Source organism: Lates calcarifer, linkage group LG21 (assembly GCF_001640805.2).
Source record: "Lates calcarifer isolate ASB-BC8 linkage group LG21, TLL_Latcal_v3, whole genome shotgun sequence".
Taxonomy (NCBI): domain Eukaryota; kingdom Metazoa; phylum Chordata; class Actinopteri; family Centropomidae; genus Lates; species Lates calcarifer.
The window spans coordinates 19,230,776-19,254,130 of NC_066853.1; the positions used below are offsets into that span (position 1 = coordinate 19,230,776).

The 23,355-nt window shown below is 39.8% G+C and overlaps 2 protein-coding genes across 2 annotated transcripts; both read left to right on the plus strand.

Moving 5' to 3' along the window:
* The first annotated feature begins 1,096 nt into the window (after positions 1-1,096).
* Positions 1,097-13,613, plus strand: prcp (prolylcarboxypeptidase (angiotensinase C)). The gene is given in 11 exon segments (XM_051065413.1): positions 1,097-1,281; positions 1,416-1,716; positions 5,823-5,963; positions 6,079-6,180; positions 6,382-6,563; positions 6,932-7,058; positions 7,060-7,090; positions 8,414-8,586; positions 11,360-11,527; positions 11,646-11,833; positions 12,587-13,613. Coding segments are annotated over 10 exon segments (1,515 nt in total). The 5' UTR covers positions 1,097-1,281; positions 1,416-1,536; the 3' UTR covers positions 12,810-13,613.
* A 180-nt stretch (positions 13,614-13,793) lies between these two features.
* On the plus strand, positions 13,794-19,260 carry LOC108876108 (protein FAM181B). Its single transcript, XM_018665424.2, is given in 4 exon segments — positions 13,794-17,244; positions 17,246-17,316; positions 17,319-17,392; positions 17,395-19,260. Coding segments are annotated over 4 exon segments (1,230 nt in total). The 5' UTR covers positions 13,794-17,212; the 3' UTR covers positions 18,448-19,260.
* The last annotated feature ends 4,095 nt before the right edge of the window (positions 19,261-23,355 follow it).

Sequence of the window (23,355 nt, forward strand, 5' to 3'; positions counted from 1 at the left end):
CTATGAGAAGGTAATCAGTTCCAATTATTTATTTATTCTACAGAATAACTAGTATTTATACCTGCATCCTTATTTTCCTTATTGTTATCATTTATTTGTTTTACTTAAGCAATGTTATCGGTGGATTATCATGAGTAGACACTTCCCACAAGTAACTACGTATATAAAGTTTTATTGTGAAATTAGATACAGGAAGTGTGCTCACATAATAAAGTCTGTATAGACGCTGGACTTGACTAATTTAATATTGCAACTCCTCATAATGACCACCAGGGGGCAGTAAAACGAGTCACGTACACGGGTCAACATTTCGCGCCAACATAAGACAGGAGGCCTAGGCGCCGTTTCCATACGGAAATGGGCCTGATTCCATATGATCTGGATTGGAATAACGATTGACGGGAGACTCCAGAGGACCTGCTATGGCGCTTGAGAAGAATAAATCTTACAGATGATGTTAACGATAACTGGCTCCATAAAGGAATTATTCTGTTAACTGGTAAATGCCCCTTAACTAACATCGCCGTGAATTTAACATACTACCCAGTGATAACAGGTAGGAAATGCAACATAACATTTAAAAACAGCATTTTTTCCTATTGTAAAAGATGGAGTTGTAGTCTCTACCTGTAATTAGGCTACTAGATAACGATTAACATGAAGGTTAATTCGGTGCATAGGAGCACTGTGACCACGTAGGACGCTGAACAGTCACTTGAAATGCGTAAGTCACCCACCATCTCCACCTAGCATAAGATGCTGCGTTAAAACAAAAGCAAAAAAAACAGATGTTGATTGACACGCAAAATATAACGATATTTGTTCAACCAGTTGTTTAACCTTGTAAGTGGCAATTTTGCTATGACCATAGTCTTCATGACTATGACGACATACTAATACTTCCGGTAAATAATTTCGAAATAAAACATCCACAATATTGAAAATGCAGCAGGACACCGCTTTGCTCAACTACAGAGTAAAACATTTGACATGACATTTTTTTTTATGCCAAGACAGATCATATATGAGACAGATATGGTAATACGTCCGGTTCAAACTTTCAAAATAAAACATCCAAATTGGGAATAGCAGTAGATATACACCGTGGCAACACAAAGTGGATTTTACACTCGAAACAACCTCGTTAGTGATTTTGCGTTTCAAGCACAACATCCTTGGCATCAACGTGCACACATAGAACTCGGACTCCCATCATCCCTTGCGTGTGTATTTACAGTAGGAGCCGATCTACTGTTTCTGCTGACTGCTAGCCGACTGCAGGTAAATTAAAGTTGTTGAAATGTTGGGGAGACGTTGAACCCGATGTTTCCTGTACAACAGCTGGCTACATCTGCTCTGCTGCTAAATATAGGTCACATGCTGCCCTAACAGCACCTCTGTGGATTTGCTGACAGGCGAGTCTCACTTCCTTTCTTTGACGGGACAGGTCTCCTCTTCCCGGCCGAGATCATATGGGACCTCGGTATCATGTGCTGAAGAACAGTTTGTTGTGAGCTGTGTTTGAGGGCAGCAGAAATGAAGGCTGGAGGCAGGAACGAGATTTTGGACAGAGCCGCAGCTGTCTGCATCCTAACGCTGTGTTTTGGCTGCTTGCACGTGATCGCCCTCAAATCACAACTTTTTACCAGACTCGGTGGCTTACCGTCCTCCACTGAGTTCCCCATCAACTATAAAACACTCTACTTTGACCAGAAGGTAAGTTAAAAAATTCTCTTTTTTTTATAACTCACCATTACATTATATTATGGGTACGTTTTACTCTGGTTTCTTCCTCTTTTACCTCTTTCTCTTTCACTTCTCTGATTTATTTGCATGCTAGAGTGACTGAGTTTAGTGGTGTGAAGGAACAATAATGTAAATAAATAAATACAAATTATCCCCATATATGAATTAAAACATCTTGTGATGTAAAATAATAGAATATGTATTCATAAAGCTGGTGTCATAATGAAAGGATGATATTTAAAAAACCATAAAGGAGTGCATACTGAAAATAATATATTATTTTGTTATTATTATATACATTCAGATGTTATATAATTACTGGCTTATTATAAGTTGCTCACCTTTTCATTTACCTTTACATTACTTGGCTTCATTGTTTTCTATTTACTTAAATTTGCACCACTTGCTCTTTCTAATATATTCAATGTACTTAACACTGTAGAAGTTGTTCATGCGTTGAGTCTGCAGACAATAGATGTTTCCCTGTGGCTTCCTGTAGTGAAGGGAAAACCATCACAATTGGTTCAGTCCTTGCCAGCAGAACAGTAACTATCCCTCCTGGCTCGCTGCCTAAAAAGGTCTCCAGGGCCCAGTGAATCTGAAACACTTTACCTCAGGGATGTTTGAGAGATCCTCTTTCACCCCTTACATTTTCCATTTACTGTTACTCTATGGAGAATCAGATTGCATGTTGGGTGTATGTAATGGTACGCAACACAGCATCATGTATAATGCGTTGTGAACCTGACTCATACAATCACAAGACCCTGCTACTGTTCTATTCCTGCAGTCAGGGATATTGTGTAATGTAAACTAAATAAACTAACCAGGTTACACACATGCATCAGTTTGGTGTAAATGAGAACACACACCACCTACTACAACAGTAGACAGTGTTTAAATGATAGACATTTAACACAGGTTGCATTGGTGCATTTAAGTACTCCATCTGTTCACAAGTTGATAGAATCTAAAATGTCAGGATCACTGAGAATTTTAACTCGTGCTTCACATTCCCTAACAGAGATCATTGTATTAGAGGATTTTTAAGGGAGACCAAACACGATAAGTCAAACCTCACAGTCTGTAATTCTGGGCATTGGTTATCTGTCTGTGTTCAGCCGTAAAGTTTAAACTCTGTTGAACATTTAAGCCTGTTTCCAGGCTAACGGTTTTGCAAGCACTTTCCAAAATCCATGTTTGAAGACAGTGGGAAAAGATATGAAAGTGAAAAGAAACAGTCCCTGATGCTTTTTCAGCCAATTCTGTGTGAGATAAAAAAGAAAAGATTAATGAGTGAAGCATTTTAGAATAACACACAGATTATAAGAAAATATATTATCAAAGCACTGAATATTAGTGTAATTAGAGCTGGAATGTTGTGTTGATTAATTACAGCAGCTATTTTGATAATACATTAATCATATAAGTTATTTTTCATGCAAAAATGCCAAATATTTACTGATGCCTGATTCTCAAATGTGAGGATTTGCTTTATCTTCTCTTACGTTTTAGTAAATCTAACATCTCTGTGTTTGTGACCCTTGGCCAGACAAAATAAGACAGTCGATCATGTCACAGAGAAACTGTAATGAGCTTTTCATGTTTTTCTGATATTTTATTGATATCTCCCTTTTAATAGATTAAGCAAGAAAATAATCAGCATATAGGTGGACAAAGAAATATAACCATTAGTTGCAGCTCTAACTGCACACCTATATAGTGTTTGTGCACTAAACAGTGTTTGGATATGGGGAGGGGGTGGGGGGGGGGCAAGGCTCCACACCTGGTCCAGCCCACGGCATCCTGCCTAATCAGCCAAGCTGACAAGAAGATAAAGACCATTTCCTCCCTTCTGACGCCCATTGTCATGTCTGATGTGTGTGTGTGTGTGTGTGTGTGTGTGTGTTTTCTCAGTCAATCAACAAGAAACTGTATGCTTCTTCTCAACAAAAAAGTCCCTGTAATCCACTTTTCAGTACCAGTAGCGAGTCTGCTCTTATTACAGAAGAATCATCAATCATGCAGCGTTTTTCTACACTCTCTGTGTGAGACAAGCTGCTGTGAAGAGAGCACCAAAGTGATCCAGCAGTCGTCCAGAGGAAATCCTCTTGACTGCATTTTGCCTCCAGACAATGAATGGAAGTGTCCTTTAGCATCCTCCAAATTAGCTGCTGCAGTTTACTGGAGGCTGTGCTCGTGGTTGTTTCCCCTCATGTCTCCAGTTGCTGGACAACAGACGCAGCTTTTCTTTTCATGTGGAATAATTCACGCGCTGGTCCAGTAGATGTACAGTGTATGCTGTGAATCTTAATTCAAACGGAGAGCGCTCAAGTGCTTCCCCCAGTAGCCACATGGGGGCACTACTTATCAGGGTGTGGATTTCTTACACAACCAATCTCTGAGGATTTGTGATGTGCATACTGAGTGGGTGCAAGTGATACAGTACTCACCGGGGGTCCTTTTGGTGAAGCGCTTGATATTCCACCACTATTTTTGGCTTCGATATCATAGTTGTTTAAAAGAATATTTTTCTGTGCATTTCAAGAGAACTTGGCTCTCAGTAATTGAAAAACTTGACTCCCAAAATACGACATCTAAAAAACACTGGTGTGAAATAAGAAATAACGCACAAAATCCAAACAAATTGTGTGACTTTAAATGACACGAAGTAACTTAAATGCTTCGCTCACAAAATTCTAGCATCACACTTTGGATGAACAATACAGCCGAAGCTTATTTTGCTGCCAGGCTGCCGAACTTTTCCTTTAAACTGTCTCATGGTCCCCTCGCACTTAAAAGCACTGCCAAGCGCTAAGGAGTCGAGGGCTGAATGAACACATTGAGGCCCCAGAATCTTTTTGCTGTCATTGGCTCATAAAATTGCTGCCTCCTTTGTATCCACTGAGGAGGGGAAGAGAGCGAGGGTGAGGGAGAGGGGGGTAGAAAAAAAACAAAACAAAAACATTTTGTATTAAGTGTTGGGGCTGTTTCAAGGGTTGGAAAACTCAGTAGCCTCATGGGGTTGTCTTCTCTGTGAAGTTGTTGGTTTCTGTTTGCCTTTGTTTAATAAAGAATACAGGAAATATAGTTGAAAGGGGAAGATACCCAAGAATCCCTGAGGTTTGATGAAAGGATATCTCAGAGCTCATCTAAAGTGGAACTAATGTGGCATCCCTTAAACTGGCTCCAGCATTTTTTAATACAAATTGGGGCTAATTACCCCAGAATCCAACTTCAGGACTGTCATTTCAAAAATGCTGGCACGGGGCCAGGTTTCTGCTGATCACGTCCCCACCTCAGAGGTGTTTATGTGGACCAGACTGCATCCTCTAAAATGCTGTCTGTTGATTTTAACATCACTGATTTTGTTGAATTCATGTTGCAAAGGGAGACTGCTTTGTGGCTCAAATAAAGACGAGTCCCCAATTTGACTGCGCTTCGAACGCTAGTCTCAGTAGGACATGTAAAGCAAACACTTAACTGCAGCCTCAATAGGCAGTGAATCAACGCCGCTCTGACACAGTGTCAACAAAAACTGAATGTTAAAAGCCTCTCAAAGGGAAAGTGTATTACCCGTGCACCTGTGCACCTTATAAACAGTCAACTCATTGTTTATTTCAGGCAGTAAGGTTACAAGTACAGCATAATCTTTAATACAGGAGGCAACAGAATTTATGAAAATGCAGTCTTTACAGTGTGCAATAATAAAACCATCCCACGCTGGCATACAGAAAGTCAGAGATTATCCAACTAAACATTATTTTAGCTCGTTAGTTTATGAAAATCTTTCATGGTCTTGACAAAAGCCTTTTTTCTTGTCATGTTTTTTTCCATACACACAAGAGCTGTCAACAGGTTATTTGATACAGTCATAACATATCAAAGTTTTTTTTTTTTTAATGCAGAAATGGTTCCTGTTGTGTTCATAAGAAAAGAAAAAAACATGAGAAATGATTACACACCCCTGCCTTCTCTATCAGTACCGGCATGAGACATACAGCAGTTTGCGTATATGAACACACTCAAGATTACACAGTAATTTTCCCTTGTGTCATGTTTTTATCTCTTTCCAGATTGATCATTTTGGATTCTTGGAGGACGGCACCTTCAAACAGAGATACCTGGTGGCAGACAAACACTGGAAGCAGCCCGATGGACCCATTTTGTTCTACACGGGCAATGAAGGCGACATCACCTGGTTCTGCAACAATACTGTAAAGATCCCAGCTGTCACTTTGCATTTACACTGCACACGATCCTTAGTCTAATTCAACACCCACCTGTCGTTGTTGTTGTTGTTTTAGTTTATTTGGTTCTGTTTTGTTTCAGGGCTTCATGTGGGAAATTGCAGAGGAGTTTGGCGCCATGCTGGTTTTTGCAGAACATCGTTACTATGGTGAATCCCTGCCATTTGGACAAGACTCTTACAGTGTAAGTGAAGATGCAGTGTCACAGAAGGAGATCACATTTAAGTCTAATTAAAATCTGACTAAATATGTTTGATTATGTGTTTCTCTTTTTATGTGTTTTTCTCCTGTTTGGGTTTACAGTCAGTGATTAAGTTACAGCACTGACAAAAGCACATCTTATATTTTCACTTCATTTTGAAAAATGCTTGTCATTTGCTTGCAGGACAGCAAACACCTGAACTACCTGACCTCGGAGCAGGCTTTGGCAGATTTTGCAGTACTGATTCAAAACCTGAAGAACACTATACCTAGAGCCGTGCACAGCCCTGTCATCGCCATTGGAGGTTCCTACGGAGGGATGCTCGCTGCCTGGTTCAGGATGAAATACCCCAATGTAGTTCTTGGGTAATATTGTTATGTTGTTATATGTTAATGTTGCAGCCTCGTGTTTACCTAACTGGTCATTTCTCACCAATATACGGGGTTCCTGTCCAGTATTTCTATCTAAGTTCTGCCTTCATCAACTCCTGTCGGCAAACGAATATCTACTATAAACACCAGATGTTCATTTGAGCCAACAGGGTGAATCTGTGCAGTCTATTTTACAAAGGTACTGCAGAGGTATGAGACATCAGGTATCAGAGTTTGAATCAGTGCTTCATTGACTTTCATACTTCTTTAGCAAACGTCTTATCCAAATGTTATTCAGATATTGCCAAGGACAATGCATTGAGAGGAAATTAGAAATGGTTTTTCTTCTTCTTGTATTTCAGAGCCTTGGCAGCCTCAGCACCAATATGGCAGTTCCCTGATATGGTGCCATGTGGAGATTTCTACAAAATAGTAACACAGGACTTTGCCAGAAGTGGCCATAACTGTGATGCAAACATTAGAAAGTCGATGGAAAGCTATCAATAACGTCACTTCCACTGGTAAGTCAGAACACTCACAAGTTGATTTATGTTATCTGTCATACTATAGAAGATATGACTTATTTGAATTATTCAGAATAATAAATCAACCGCGTCGAGTCTTATCTATGACGGAGGCTTCTGGACTCTGAGAATTTCTGTCCATATGGTCCACATTTGTTAAGTGGTGCAAGTGTCTACTAAAGCCTGAAACCAGACAGCTGTTACTAAAACCTGTAGTACTGCTGGGTATAAACTGTAGAGCCTCTCCACAGAGGACAGATTGTGAGAGAGATATGGATCCATAAAATTTATAAGCTGCATAACTCAGACTATCTTAGTTCGTTAGTATTCCGCTCAGATCTGAATAAGAAAGTGTGCCTTTATAGGATCCCCGGGTACTTTTTTCCCATGATCACGATCCTAAACTTTACAAATAAGCTTTATTGAATAGAGTGGTACTTTTTATTCTTGTCACACCGCTAGTAATAAATGTACACAATAAAAAAGTCGATACCACTTACTAATAGGGCACCTTTTACAAAGTTTTTATTAGCTGTTATTGATAGCTTGAATAACTGTGAATCAATCATTTACTAATGCTTTATGGAGCAGGTATAATCTATTGATAAGAATGTGTTTTAGGTTGCCAGGTTAGAGAAAATCTTCCCCCCAGCATTATACTTGTTTTGTCTTTTTTGTTACCTAAGTGACAGTTAAATTGCTAATAAATCAATTTTGAAAGTTGAGCAGTCAATTTTAGGAGACGTTCTGATGAGTTTAATAGCTGGCTACAGGACAGAGAAAGTGTCAAGCTGGAGGAGGACTGTCCCAGCCTATAAAGAGTGCCTTATTGGAAAGTGGTGCTGGTCTGTTTTTATTTTGTGATTATTAGTGTACAGAGAATGTGACAAAGACAGGAGAAAGGAAGTGAGGCGTGTGTCTTTTTTTTTTTTTTTTTTTTAAAGAAAAACCACATTTTTTCTGAAAAGATGACACATGATACTGCGCATATTCTAAACTAAATGAGTATTTGCTTTTGTGCTGGAAGTTAAGTTTGAGCACCCCTGATAAAATAAAGGTAATTTCATTAGCATTGAGCAGCTAAAGCTATCATAAGGCCTTGATATGGCATCTGTGAAGATCCGTGGGAACTGTAGTTGTTAAATGCTAACAAAATAATCATTGTTGTATCTTTGTTAAAATGGCAATGTCACTGTCATATAGCCAGCAGCATAGTGCATACAGTAGCAAACACGTATGACAGCATGAACAACGCAGTTACTAATAAGTAAGTTACTGATGTTTTGGCATTTAATTATTTTTTTGTTCTCTTTTGACAAGCGTCTGGTCTTCAGTGGCTGTCAGAGGAATTCAGTTTGTGTGCCCCTCTTAAAAGCGTGATGGATATTGCCATCTTCAAGAACTGGCTTCAGGAGACTTGGGTGAACCTGGCTATGGTGGACTACCCCTACGAAGCTAATTTCCTCCAGCCACTGCCTCCCTGGCCAATCCAGGTACAAACAGCCACTAGTAAGGAAAAATAATCCAGTAAAACTTTGAGTTCCTGTTAAACTTCAAATTTATTTACTATCAAAGTTTTTTTTTTTTAATCTTTTTTTTTTTTTTTCAACTTCATTGCAGCTTTGGATTTTGTTTATCTTAGGTTAAGCACCTGATCTGGCCTGACAGCCTGTGCTTAATTGAAATGAATGTGCGATTCAGCCAATTGTGTTACAAGTGTTTGTTGTGGTCTTCCAAGCTTTTGTTTACAACAGCTGTCAATTAACTTCATTAATATTCATAAGGATCTAGTTTCTTTTAGATTTTAAGTATTCTTTGGATGAGCAGCTACAAGTAAGCCACCATTCTTTTCTTCTCCCATACCAACAGTCTTTTCATTTGCACACTCCGTCAGATCTCTGAGGTGTTCCTCTTAGGACGCTCACACGGCACCACAGAAAGAGGACATTTGCCCAGCGCAGCTCATGAGGCCATTAAACAAAGGTCCACCACTCTCATTTGAATGGGACTGTAACAAATACTTCACTAGACACTTGATGTGAAAAAATAATCGCAGTAACTTGCCAAATTTTAAAGAAAAAGCTGCAATCATGTCATGTGGTTGATGCAAAAAAAAGGTTTCAAACGCACTTTCCTGTTGTTGGCGTTACAAAATATTCTTTGTTTTCATGCTAAAGCGGCTGTTTTCTGGAGGCTGATTGACTTGGGTGCAGTGTATTCTGCCAGTCACCTTGGCATGTCACGTGCATAAACCAAGCTCTGCTATTGACCCCCGCCTCTCTTGTTTGGTGCTACAACACCCCTCTGAGTCCCTCATACAGCACTCTCAAAGTGAATCCTTTACGAGAGTGATACATTTTTTGTTATTTGTTTATCACTTGGCCACTGAATAAATCAGAGAGCATCATGTTGGATGAAACAAACCCTAAATGGTCATTCTGAGTTTTTGGCTCTTTGCCTTTAATGTATGCGACCCCTATGGGTGGTTTAAGCGGTTTAGGCAGTGGGTGCAAAGAGGAGCTTTTTTAATGACAAAGCTAATGTGATTATCTGAGTGAGTGTGAGAACGGGGTATTGAGGGCTTAGAGGAGGGAAATCTGTTGGCAGAGATGAATGTATAAGCCTAATCCTATCTGAAAAGTAAGGAGAAGATGCTTTGGAGCAATTTCAGTGTTTTTTTTTTTTTTTTTTTTTTTTTTCCACGGTATAAATCTTTGGTTGGACATGTCTGTGGCCCTCCTCATCCATCGACCACCAACTCCTCCCCAGCCCACAGACAAAAGCCTTAGTAACAGACTCCACACTAGCGCAGCTCCCCTCCAACGTCCAAACAAGAAAGCCCAGTTTCCCTGCCTCACAAAGAGCGCAGGACAACAGCCATGGCCAACTCTGCTGCTGCAACCATAACAACACGCAGCAAAATCAAACAAAAGCTGAAACTCAAATATTTATCATTCACGCTATTAATTCAGAAAATCAACCATGGTCAGACAAAACAGTAGTAATGAGAGGAAAAACTTTAAATTTTCACTCATTTAGATCATTGGCTTTAAGGAAATGGACGTTTTTTTCCCCTCTTGTGCCAAGATTAGAGCAATAAATTCAAGTTCATTCCAGGGAATTTCATATGCAAATCAGGCGCCACCACTTTTTATGTGGAAAAACACTTTATGGGCCACAAGAAAGCAATCTTGTCTTGTAAACAACTTGGATATACAGTGGCTTCAGAAAGTGTTCACTTTTTTGCACACTTTATAGTGTTTGTGATTTAATTTTAAATGGTTAAAATAGCCATTTCTGCCCGTCAGTCTCCTCTCAGTAACCCATAATGACAAAGTGAAAATATGTTAATTGAAATTTATGCACATTTATTAAAAATCAAAAACTGAACTCCCTTCTGCATAAACGTTTTCAGACCTGTTGCTGTGGCTTTCCAAAATGTGGTCACGTGCATCCTCTTTGCTTTAACTGCTTCAGAAGTGTCCTCAACTTGATTGGAGGATACATGTGGCAAACTGAATTAAATGGACATAGCTTAGAAAAGTACACAACTGTGTATACAGGGTCCCACAGTTCATACTGAATGTGAAGACAGAAAACAAACTATGAAGTCCAAGGAGCATTGAAGAAAACCTGCTCTAGAGTGCACGTGACCTGAGGCTGGGGTGACGGTTCAGCTCTCAGCACAACAATGTCCCAAAGCATACAGCCAAGAAAATGTTGAAGTGGCTTCAGGACAATTGTCTCACTGTCCTTAAGTGTCCCAGCAAAAGGCCAGCCCTAAACCCCACAGTACATCGGTGGAGAAACCTGAAGATGGCAGTTATCAGGGGATCTGCCAGAAGAGTGGGATAAACTGTCCAGATCATATCCAGGCATATAAAGCTTGTAGAGACATCCCTAAGTAGACCCAAAGCTGTAACTGCTGCCAAAAGGGCCTGGGGTCTAAATAATTATATATACCTTTCAGTTTTTGATCTTTTAATATATTTGCAAAAACTTCTAAAATCCTGTATTTACTTTGTCATTATGGGTTATTGAGTGTAGATTGATGGATAAAAATTGCTGGACATTTACAATAGCGAAAAGTGAGGGGGTCTGAATACTTTCTGATGCCACTGTAAGTGAAGATATTTAAATTTTTAATTCTTTAATGTTATTTAAAATGAAACTATTATTAGCATCCACAGCTTGCTTGAACTGTAATCGAATCACTGACTTGTAGTTCATTCTTTTATGTTTTGCTTGTCAATGTGTTTTTTCAAGGTGGTGTGCAAGTATCTTGGTTTCGATCCCACTGTGTCAGACTACCAGCTACTGCATGGTGTCTCCCAAGCGGCAAAGGTCTACTATAACTACACCGGAAGCTCTTCCTGTCTAAACATATCTCAGACAGCAACTGGCAGCCTCGGCCTTCTCGGCTGGTTTTACCAGGTGTGGTAGCACAAAGAGCAGGGGTCGGCCACGTCATGCTGAATAAACTGGTGCGTACATGCGTCAGTGGGCAGCTTTACCTGTCTGAATGAATGTGTGTTCAATCCCTCATCCCCAGGCCTGCACAGAGATGGTGATGCCCATGTGCACAGATGGTGTCCAGGACATGTTTGAACCCGAGGAGTGGAACTTCCAGGCCTTCTCTGATGAGTGTAATGCAATGTTTGGTGTCAGGCCACGAGCTGACTGGGCAGGCATAGTGTACGGGGGGAAGGACATCATCGCTCACAGCAACATTATCTTCAGGTAAACACTGGTTGTAAAATGCCAGACGGCAGAAGGTTCCCTGTGTTTGTCTAGCGCGGTGAGATCAGTTAATTATTCTGCCTGGCTTTTATTTCAGGCAAATTAAGAGTACCCATCTGTGTAGCCACAGGAGGTAGGCAGACGCATGTAAAAAGTAAATGAAAAAGCATTGAGCTCAATCACAAACACTAAGGTTCAATCATTTTGGGGTGGATTCCCGTTAGCAGCTTTTGTCATACCATGAAACGGTCTGGCAATAAGCAATTTGATGTGTTGTGAGTTTTCAAAGCGCCACTTCAGAACACTTTGAAAAGTGAATAATAAAATGTTTAAAAAATCGTCACTTATGCTAATCATGAAAAGCAGCACTGACCAAAAACAGTGGTCAGTGGTTTAGTCACTTAAATGCAAGTGTAAAAAATTGTCTGTTATCTCATGTTATCTCTTGTAAAGTTGGCATAGCCCGGTAGACACAGGAACTAAGGAAAATGATGAATGAATGACACTAATTAATAAATTGTTTTCTTTTATTTACTTTCCTTGCTGTGTTTTCTTGTTTTTACTACCTTAATAAATTGAAAATATAGAATGTACATAGCACTAGAATGTACAAAAAATGATCTTAAAAGTCACCTCTGCTGTTAGTTTGTTGTTTTGCTGATTACAGCCATGCCCCACATGAACACCCTGATATGTTGTACATGAGTGTCTGAGTACATTCTCAGTGTTTTTGTCTCTGCTGTTGTGTTTCAGTAACGGAGGCCTTGATCCGTGGTCGGCTGGTGGAGTGACTTACAACATAACAGATTCTCTCATTTCCATTATGATTCCTGACGGAGCCCATCACCTGGACCTCCGCTACAGCAACGACAATGACCCTCCTTCAGTCCGCGAGGCTCGAGCGTTAGAGGTGAAGTATTTTAGGGAGTGGATCAATCACGCACCAAAGACACCCCGAACTGCACCAACCCCTTAGTCTCTAAAAGCAGCAAAATGTTAGGGACGAGGATGCTTAGGGTTTAGCTTTAATTAGCATGATGTGGTATCTCACAGGGTGCTCTCTCAGTCATTTTGCCAAAGTGTGTCCTTTCAGTGTTGGAGATGCTTTTTTAAACCTTAAATTAATACATTTTTATTTAAAATTTTCACTCTTGATTTCAGTAACAATGTCAATCATTTAAGAGTTTTTTTTTTTGTTTTTTTATTTTAATTTCAATCACATAGCCATGTTCAGTGCTGGAGTATCAGAGTACAGTTTTCTTTGACACACTCCATTTCCTTATGCCAAGCTATACATTTCCAAGAGCTGGGAGACAGAAAGGTACTGTATTATGAGCAAGAATGAGATCTGTTTGTGAAGTAAAAGCAATTGATCACAATGTAGTTCTGTAAATATCTTAGTTTGTTCATGCTATCACATTATCATCATCAAAAGACGCGATCGTCCTCATTTAGTTTTTTCTCACATATGAAGTTTGCCAAAACCCACTGAGGCCTCTCTGCTTCCGAGCTCATGTTTTTTTTTTTCCTCAGTCAGTGCTGACAATCAGGGCAACTGTTATTCACATCTTTGATGTCATATTTGTCATTAAGTGTGATTGTTACAAATTGAAACCCCTTAAGTTTTTTGTCATCATTCTTGGTGATTAGCCATTGTTGTCATTCAGGTGTATTTGTTCTTTCAAAATGAGTATACATCGAAATATGCTTCTTAACACTTAAATAAATCTCAGGAGAAAAGTTTGGCACCAAATATAAAGAAAATCCATTTTTTGAAGAAGTGTGATGATTAAACTTGATTTCTTGTTGCTCACAGAAGAACAGCGTCTTCCTCGCTTTTTAAGTTCTCTATTTATGTCTCACGCCAAAATTCTTTAAAGCTTGTCAGAAAAAAAACACATCCACCAGTGAAACTGATTAAAAAGCTACAAATTATATTGTCACATAATCTTTCTAATTATAATCATATATGGATAAAATGTTGATCTGTCGAGCAGACTCTTTGTCATGTTTTAGAAATACTGAGGCTTTTAAGTTGCTTCCACCTAGCAGGAACAATTGCGTGTGCTTGAGATTTAATAAAAACCCAATCGGAGGAGGCCAATAAAGTGAGTGGTGGGAGGTTATTGCGGCTACGCCTGCTGACCTCACCCCTGTGGACCAACCTGTGGGATTCCCCCTGGCACGCATTCATTCACTGGCTGCCATTAAAGCTCTAAATTGCAGTACCAAGGCAGCCCATAGACCCTGGTTTGTTCCCCCCCTGCTAGTAATAATATTAATACAACTCCTGGGGTGCTAGAGATGTTGAGAGGGGTTGATGGAAGGTTAAGAGTGAGGCGGTGAGTGGATGCAGAAATCGGCAGGGACCAAAAGACCCTTTGTAGTTCACCATGAAGTCACTGTTTTTTTTTTTTTTTCCTTTCTTTTTTTCTTATTTCAAATGTCAAGATAAAAGGCTAAAAAGTCATGAAAATACCTAAGACTAAAACACTTGAAAATGATTCTTTTTTACTTTGTAATTTTCTTTGAACAGTGCTGTTCAATTCTTCCTTTACCCCTCCTCTTTTAAAGCAAAAGTTCCTGACGTGACATGACTTTGTGAAGCAGATGGGGAACATGTCCTGCACTGGTATGTGGGTTGATTTCCTACCAGGAGGCTCAAAGCCAGACTTCTCAACATTTTGTCACAGGCTTGACTGAATTTCAGACGCCTCTGTAGAAAGAAACATAGCTAAACATGGGGGAGGATGGTGTCTCTACCACTAAACGCCCTCCTTAAACTTTTCTCAGGACTTTGAGAGGTCATTAATTTCGTCAGCCTTTTCTCAGTCTCTGACACCGGCCATCAATCAAAGGTGTTATTAGTATTCGCTCGACCCCAAACTCTGAGTATGTCCCCTGCTCAGACAGGGACCACACACTAGTAGGAAGAGATTAAGCCTGTGTGTGTCACATCACGTTGCACTGAGCACCCCTGCACCCTTGGGGTTGGGTGCTGCTGAATAAGTGAATTCTCAGGGTAGGAGGGCGTGGTGGTAATGTTTAACTGTATCTCAACAATATGGATCTGTGTGCTTAACTTGCTGGCTGTGGGGAAAAAGCACAGCAGCTTATTAATGATTTTGTCCAAATTAAACTTCCCCTGAGGTCCAAACATAATGAGTTTTTGAAAACGCAATCCATAGTTTGACCTTTTGTGATGAACGCTAAAATAAACACCGGACTGTTGTATGAATTTAACAAATAACTCAACAATTAACCTTACACTTAAAATCTGTGGAAACAAGGAGTGGAAACAAGTTGAAACCTCCTCAGCTGTGCTCTCAATTTGTGTATATATATATATATATATATATATTTTTTTTTTTTTTTTTTTTTTCCGAGCTACTCCACAACAGCCCATCCCCTCACTCCCTCTTAGCCTTTTATGCAACAATAGAAACTTGTTTCCGGGATCTGTGCGTCAAGCTCTGCGAAGTGAATGACCCACCAGCACAAAAGCCAAAGCCCCTTGACTAGAAAAAAAGGGGGACGGGGTAGGGGTTGGGGGGGTATGCCTGCCATGACTGTGATGATGTCACTTTGCCAAAATTGTGAGAGAGGGAGGCCAAATCAGTTCGGGCAGGCGTTGAAAGCCCCGTGCTCCTCCGCTGAATTCATGAGATGTTGTGATATTGCTGCAGCTGACGTCCATTTTCCTCCTACACTTTACTGTAATTAACTAAAAGTTTTAATCTGACAAACATACATCTGAAGTGAGCGTAACTAAATAAACCTCTGCAGTTTCCCCACACAAATTCTTGTTTTCTCTCTGAAAAGTTTTTCATTGCCCTCTGCATAAATAGAGAGAAATTCTTTGTTGTGTAACCATCTGTTGCTGTTACATCTGAGTTTTTCTGGATTTCTTTTCAGTCATAGACTTGTGTTGAGCCACAGATAATTAGATCAGTGCTATCAGTTTCACTGTCCCTTTTTCTCCCCAGGAATTAACATAAGAAAGAATTTTTAATGGCCTCACTCCCTTGCTGCTTTTTTTTTTTTTTTTCATCCCTCCAACTCTTAAATGAGTCACTGCCTCACCTCAACGTGCACTTTTGTAAGATCTGCTTTCAATTATTCAGCTGCAGTGTCTCCTAAAAACCCAAAAAACGAGAATAATAAATGAAGGTTTAATGTGATCAGAGGATTGCACAGACATCTGGTGCATTTTTTGACAAACAAATACAGAATATGTGCAGTAACAGTAAGTTACACATTTTTGTTGTATAGTTAACCTATGTCAAAAAAATCCAATCACTCAAAATTCACTTAAAATGCAGACAACATTCTTCTTATATTGGGATAAGTGTTGGCAACACAATAATCTGGCTCTTGGACACATCCTTTATTGTATTTACCACTGGCCGAGAAACTTCCTGTAAATACGTTATTGTTTACAACAGAAGTTTCATACCCAGGATTTCTTAAGGTCAACATTTCTTCTGGCACACTGAGCCTGAACTGCACTTTATTCCCCTTTAATTTAACAGCTCCGGCAGCTTTTCTAGTTAAATCGACTGTTCATTATTGAGACCCATTTTACGAAGGGGCTGTGAGGTGCAATTTAATGAATCTCTGGCACAAAGCTCCCTTTCACTGCCGGGCAAAGAATAGAGGCTATTTAGACCCTGTAGGGCTTTATGTCAAAGGCAGCCCATAATAGTTGTCAGGCCAGGGCAGAAATTCCCACTGGCCTGGGAATGCACTAGAAATCAACTTTTGCCATGAGCAGATTAAGACACAAGCAAGCAGTTGGGAAGATTCTCCCAGATAGTGGCATCTGTTTGGGCACAAAGATTTTCCCACAGAAAGGAAGCCTCTCTCATTACTGTATAGCATTGATTTTTTTATAGTTGGGTTTGTTTCAGTGCCTAAACGAACAGTAATTAGATTACAAGTTAACGTCTATTTGGTAATCCAGACAGGAAACGCATTAGTAGGCATGATGATTGAATAGTGGTTTAAAGTGTTCTGAAAAGCAAGCAGGGATCACAGGAATAATGGTGCTGATTAGTTGAGGAGTGTTATGGGATATTTATCTTTATTTTGAAAATTGCTTTCTTATTTCTAGTTTAAAGATGTTTTTTAGTAATCATTAATGTCAAAACAAGATAGTTTGTTTTAAGTTTAATCGAGATATTTAACAATTCTGGCCAGCAAAAATACTCAAACCAAGATTTTACCGGTTTCTCTGCTCGCTGTTACAGTAATATCCTCCACTTTCATGAGACCATTTGTGGTTCAGAGCACACACAAACAGTTAAACTAGAGAGGGAGAGTTCTGACAGAGGTTATTGTCTTCAACTCAGCAGGGAATTTCAGACAAATCCCTCTTAGATGCAGGTGGTCGGGCACAAGCAAAGAGTTAAGTCCCGGGGTCCCTTTGCCCCTCCTCTTTGATGTTCTGACATCATTAGTCCAGCCCCCTGTAAGATCTCCTTGCTTTCCTCAGAGCCCGTCACTTCTACTCTGGAATGTTTACAGGAACTTCATGAACAACATCAGGACCAAGTGTTTGTGTCAGAGGAAAAAAGACATGCTCTGAAGAGACTTTTGGGTCAAGGATCGCAGCGGATGCCACAGGTGTAGCCGCTGGGCTCAACAGAGTTATGGCTGTTCAGACTGCAATCATGAACCCTCAGTTCATGAATTTCTGCTTCCCTGGTTCTGTGATGGAGTACGACGTGGAGAAAAGTCTGGATGGGAGTCTCCTGGGTGAGGCAGAAAATGATGAGGACTACAAAGAGACCACAAGGGACTTGCTCAGCTTCATAGATTCAGCCTCCAGCAATATCAAGCTGGCTCTGGACAAGCCAGTGAAATCCAAAAGGAAAGTCAACCACAGGAAGTATCTACAGAAGCAGATCAAAAGGTGCACCGGCATTATAACACCAGGAAACGTAGGAGAAGCCCCAGTAAAAAGACAGGGATCCCCCGTGGCTCAGCCCAGCCCTTTGCAGAGCAAAACTCTACCTAAGCGTGATGGGGTCCAGGCCAACTTACAGAGCAAGAGCTTGGCAGCCCTCTTCAGCCCTGTGAAGGATATAAGGGGTGAAAAAGCAAAGAAGCCACCCCTGAGGCATCGCAATCTGCCCCCTTCTTTCTTTACTGAGCCTGCCAACTGCTCCAAAGTCAGCTCCACATCTGGGATGACACTGAAGGACTTGGAACGAGGAAATCCCGAGGCTGCAGACTTCTTCGAGCTCTTGGGGCCTGATTACAGCAACATGGTCAGTGACCAGGACCTTTATCAAAGCATGCCTCTCCGGGTGCAGCCGGAGATGGGGGGCCCGGATCCTGCTTCATACGACGCTCACCATTTAGTTGGTGGCCTCCTCTACTCCGAGCCCTGGACTAGCTGCTCTGGACCCTCTAAGAAACTGGGGGAGAGCCTGCGAACAGGCCCGGCCCAACCTCCTGTCTACTGTCACTCTGAGGCTGCTACTGGGCCCATAGAGGACAACGCACTGTGCACTTTGGCCTTCCCGAACTTCTTCACAGACTGCTCCATACCTCAGGTCACTTATGATTTAAGTGGTGGTTATAACAGAGCTAATTATTCATCTCTATGAGAAAGTGACCATTCTGTTGTTAGAAGTGCCGGTAAAAAGCAGATAAAATTGCTGTTTAACAGTAGTGTAAGAGAGTTTGATATCTGTACCCTATTTGTTTATCTGTTGTGGAAATAATATTGCAAGCTGGATTTAAAGATATTTTATCATTCTTGCTCAACAGAGTTGTGTATGAAAGGGCTTTCCCCACATGAAAACCTGTTTTTTTTCATGAAAAAACTGTCAAAAGCTCTTTAAGATTACTTGATGCCACATACTTTTCAATATGCCAGTTTCATTTTCTACACAGTTCTGTTTAATGTTGTACTGTTTCACATGTGGATATGATTTTTTTTTTTTTAATCTCAGGTGATTTCAAATGTCATTCTGATGTGATGTTGGGTATGTTTCAGTTTAATTGCCAGAGTATGTGCCTCTGTTCATCAGAATGAAACTGGACATTTGTCAATGACACATACCATTACCTTTTCATACTTAACAAAAAAGAAAACCCTGCAGAAATAGCTTTCGGTTTAGTCCACTAAACAGCAGTTATTGCTAGGAGATCATATCATAGAACCGTTGCTGCAACAATCTCTCAGCGAGGCACTTTTTTCCGGTCCTATTAGAAACGATTCTGTGCTGAGACATAGAGGGGGAGATCCATTTAACTGTAATGATGATTACAACAATGTGTGATGCCATATTTGTTCTTCAGCTCAGAAGTGATTTTCAGCTGGCAGATTCACCACTTGTATTTGCTTTTTGGGAGAAGCCTATAATGTATCTAGCTATTGTAAGAGGACAAAATAAAGCTGGTCTTTATTACTGTGACCACAGTGTCTGTTTTTGTGTTCATCATGGATGATGAGGCATGATTATCAGAATACAAGAAGGTACAAAGCAAATTCAAATACATTATACAGTCTTAAGTAACCTGAATGAAGTCACATAAAAATCTTTCTGTATGTAAATAACAACAGAGACTCCTGTATGTTATAAATACAATCCAAGTCAGTACACAAACCTTGGAAACACAGAATAGTTTAAATAGTATTTACTACAGGGCTGCATTGTATAACATTAGAAATGTGTTTCCAAATGTTCTAATCCCTGGCAGACAGCATTTATTATGTAATGTGCAAAATTCAATGTAATATGTGTACACACATGAGTTGGTTGAAAGGACTATATACTGAAAATACAAGAGCTGGTTGCATACCATACCAACATTTCCTGTTTTAAATTCTCACAAAAACTTGGGGTTCCAGTCTCAGTAGTTGAGATGTTAACAATTCTGAGACAACCTAATAGCATACAGCAAAAATATATATGCAAAGACCAGGGGGGAAACATTTTTGAGAAAGCAAAGGAGTGGGGAAAAAAAAAAACAAAAAAACATTTAGTCCTTTAAACACATTGGAGAAAGATTTCTGTGCTGCATGACTAATCTTGCATTTCTTCTGGGACCAAGAGCAGGTTGATAAACAGTCTGTGCTATAAACACCTCAAAGTGTTATGAGGATGTGGAAAAAAAATGAAAGATCATGTAAATGTTAAACCTTTTAACATCATTAAACATAATTAACTTATTAAGTTTTCAGCAAACACTATTTCCACTAATGAGCACAGATAGTTAAAGTGTGACATTCATTTCTAATTAATTTACACTTTTGGCTGCCTCACCACTGCACTGGTCCATTTGGTGGCTAAAAGCATAAATATGGTCATCCTGCTGATAATTGTTGAGGACTCATTTAATTCCTGTAGTGTTTTAAGTTAAGCTGACTGGACATTTAAACTTGAAACCTTCCTCAGTATAACCTTCTCACAGGAGATCATTCCCAGGAGACTTAACTACCATGACAAGTACACATTATCATCTCCCTCTGCTGGTTGTTGCTCTTATTCATTTACCTTCTAACATGGAGGCAAACCTCATCACTCTGGGTCAAGCATCAACCTAGAGGCCACAAGGTGAACTGATTGTGTGATGCTATGGTCCTAAATGTTGGTAATGAGGGTCAGTCAAGCTAAAAAAAAAAAATCAGCATTTTAGGTCCCTGAAACCACAGTGCATTGTATGTAAAAGCAATGAGAACATGCTGGTTGTTGTTACATGTGGAAGCATTCTAACAAAAACATTGCTAGTGACATGAAGACACATTTCCTGTGATATCCAGCTGTTTCAGTGTTGGGCAGAAACTATTGAAGAGGATTTTCAAATCAAGAGAAGTCCTCAAATTCTGCCCAGCAGCGTACAGTCGTTCTTGTAAAAGTTGTACTTGGCAGATGAGATGCAGCTTACTGGGGGGTGGGGTGAGGTGCTTGTTATCGAAGAGAGTTTATTTTCAGTTTATTTTTACAGTTCATTGACTCATAGCTTGCTCCCTTTCTCAAATATCAATCAAGAAAAAGTATAAAATGGCAGAGCACCGTAAGTACTGTATGTCCGTAGGTGCTGTGTCCGCAGGCCCACAAGCAGTTGCTCAACAAAGACACTAGATGGCAGTAATGTTCCATTGAAAACCCAATGTCTACCACTCCCATCTTGATAGAAAGGTACTTGGTATCTGATGTATGAGATTATGCATGAAACTGTAGCCTTGCGTGGTAAGAATTGAGTGGTTCTTTAGTTGTCATTCCATAAAATGAATCTGTCCTGAAGTAAGTAGGTTGGAAGGTAATGAATGCTCTTTTTCAAGCATTGGTTTTAAATGGATTCCAACTCACCACTGTTAAGATGCTTACTCCTGTAAGCGTATTATATGATGGTTTGCATATTCATCGTAATATATGCTCTACTTTGAAGCTAAAATTGTCTGCCAGGACTTTTTTCTCTTACCCCCCACTGGCTGCCTTTGTGTGCAGGTTGGTCAACACTACCCTATGTCATTCGCAGAGAGAGAACAAAATCTGGCAACCTGCAATACAGCAAACTACAGACACAGAGAGCATATGGATTTTCTGTCCCTGAGTTGACACCAGCTGATACATTCAGATTAGGCCTTACTGATGGAGCCACAACTGTATCCTGCTTTAATATATGGCACAATGGAGACGCAATGTTTGTCAAAGCGATTAACAAGATCTGTGTTGGCGCAGACCTGAATAACAAGAGCCAGATATCTGCGTAAACCAGACAATATACTGCAAATTTTCTCTGGCATGGTATGTGATGTCCTATAATGCAAAAAAAAAAAAAAAAAAAAATTGTGTATATGCAGATGATATAAGGTGTTTTATTATATATGCACAGGCATATACTGAATGCAAATACAGGCATACGGTATAAAATACAACCAGTACTGAAATGAACTCTCTGAAAAAGAGAGAAAAGTTATACATTTTAAAGTTGTTTTCGTCGTTGTGCTACATGGGAAATTGAGTATCCATCTACACTTGCCCTCTCCCTGACCTTTCACAGCTAGTCCTCATGTCTTGTTAACACCATCAGGGTGGAGGCACAGCACCAGATGATATTCACAAGCCTTTATAGCCTCTCAATGACATGCAACTTTCGTCTCTGAGCTAAAGGCAAAGAAGAATTTTTACATGTTTGTACTATTAAGGGCAAATAAATACTGTGATAGAAAGAATTCACTTGTCGACTACTGAAGCATGACATTACCATTATCTTTAATTAATTGCTTTGCAGGAAAAATTACATATTAGAACAGGCCCATGCTTGGCTTGATAAAATTAGCTGTGAATTGCTCACAGTATCTGCTCATTATACTTTATCTGCTTATAGATTTTGCATTAATCTTTGAGAATTGACTTTTCCTTTTGCAGATTTTCCAACATACATTACTAACACAATATATTTTTCACAACCCCAGTACTGAGTAATAATCCCACCTGTGTTTCAGCGTGCAAATAGTGTCCATCTATTTTCAGCTCACATAGCAATTGTTGTATCTCTTTGTCCTTTAGAAGATTTCCTTCTTCAGATAGGTTCTTTCTCAACTTGTTCAAACTAAATCCATAACTTCAGAAATGTTATTTCATCATCAAGGGTGTTGTAGGCTGCCTCCCACCTTTCAAGGACCTCCTACTGCAAGTTCTTAAAGGACAGTAAGCAAGGTCAGTGCCAAGAGATATGACTTCACAGTGCATCCTGCATTTCTCACATCTTGTGTTGCAAGACCTCAAACAGTGATAGCAGTTAGTATCAGTAAACATTAATTTTAAATTAATAATGTATCCCTGCCTGATGCATTTCTTGTCTATGAAAGTGAGATTACCCAAAAAGACAGTTTGCTTACAGCACAGTATATTTCTTTCCATATGCATTTCATGTTTCACCGATTTCCGTTCAAGTCTGCATTCATTTTCAGCAGCTATGATGCACTGTTTTCCTCCTCAGGGTGTTGTGGGTATGCTTGCTTACATCTGTGTGTTTTTGTCAGTGTGATAACAATTGCAAGCTGTGCAGCTGACAAAAGTCTTGGCTAGATTAAAGACAATACTGCCTCAAATATTTCATCTCCAGCAGATGCTACCCATACTGACAGACACAACTCTCTCATGCAAATGACATTAATAAATATCAGTCTAAAAGCCATTCTTTACTCAAGTGACAGATTGTAATGGGTGTGCTTGCTCCTGTTGTGACCTAAAGAGAGACAACTTGTTTTACCTCAGTGTTGTTAAATGGACAAACCTGAGCTACCAAAAGGGTGCAGGGAAGCCAAATGAAAATGTCACTATAGTAAATTTAATGTGATGTCTTAAATCTGTAGGATGGGCCTGATGATAGACTCTGACGCTCTTCTTAAAGAGTTGGAGAAGTATTTTCTTTCTCCACCTTAGTACTTACGAGTTATATTAACACAGACTACTATACTATTAATTGAGTTTTAAGTCAATTAACATTATTTCTGACCGGTTTATGAAGGTTGGAGTGCTCAGCAAAGTGAAAATTGA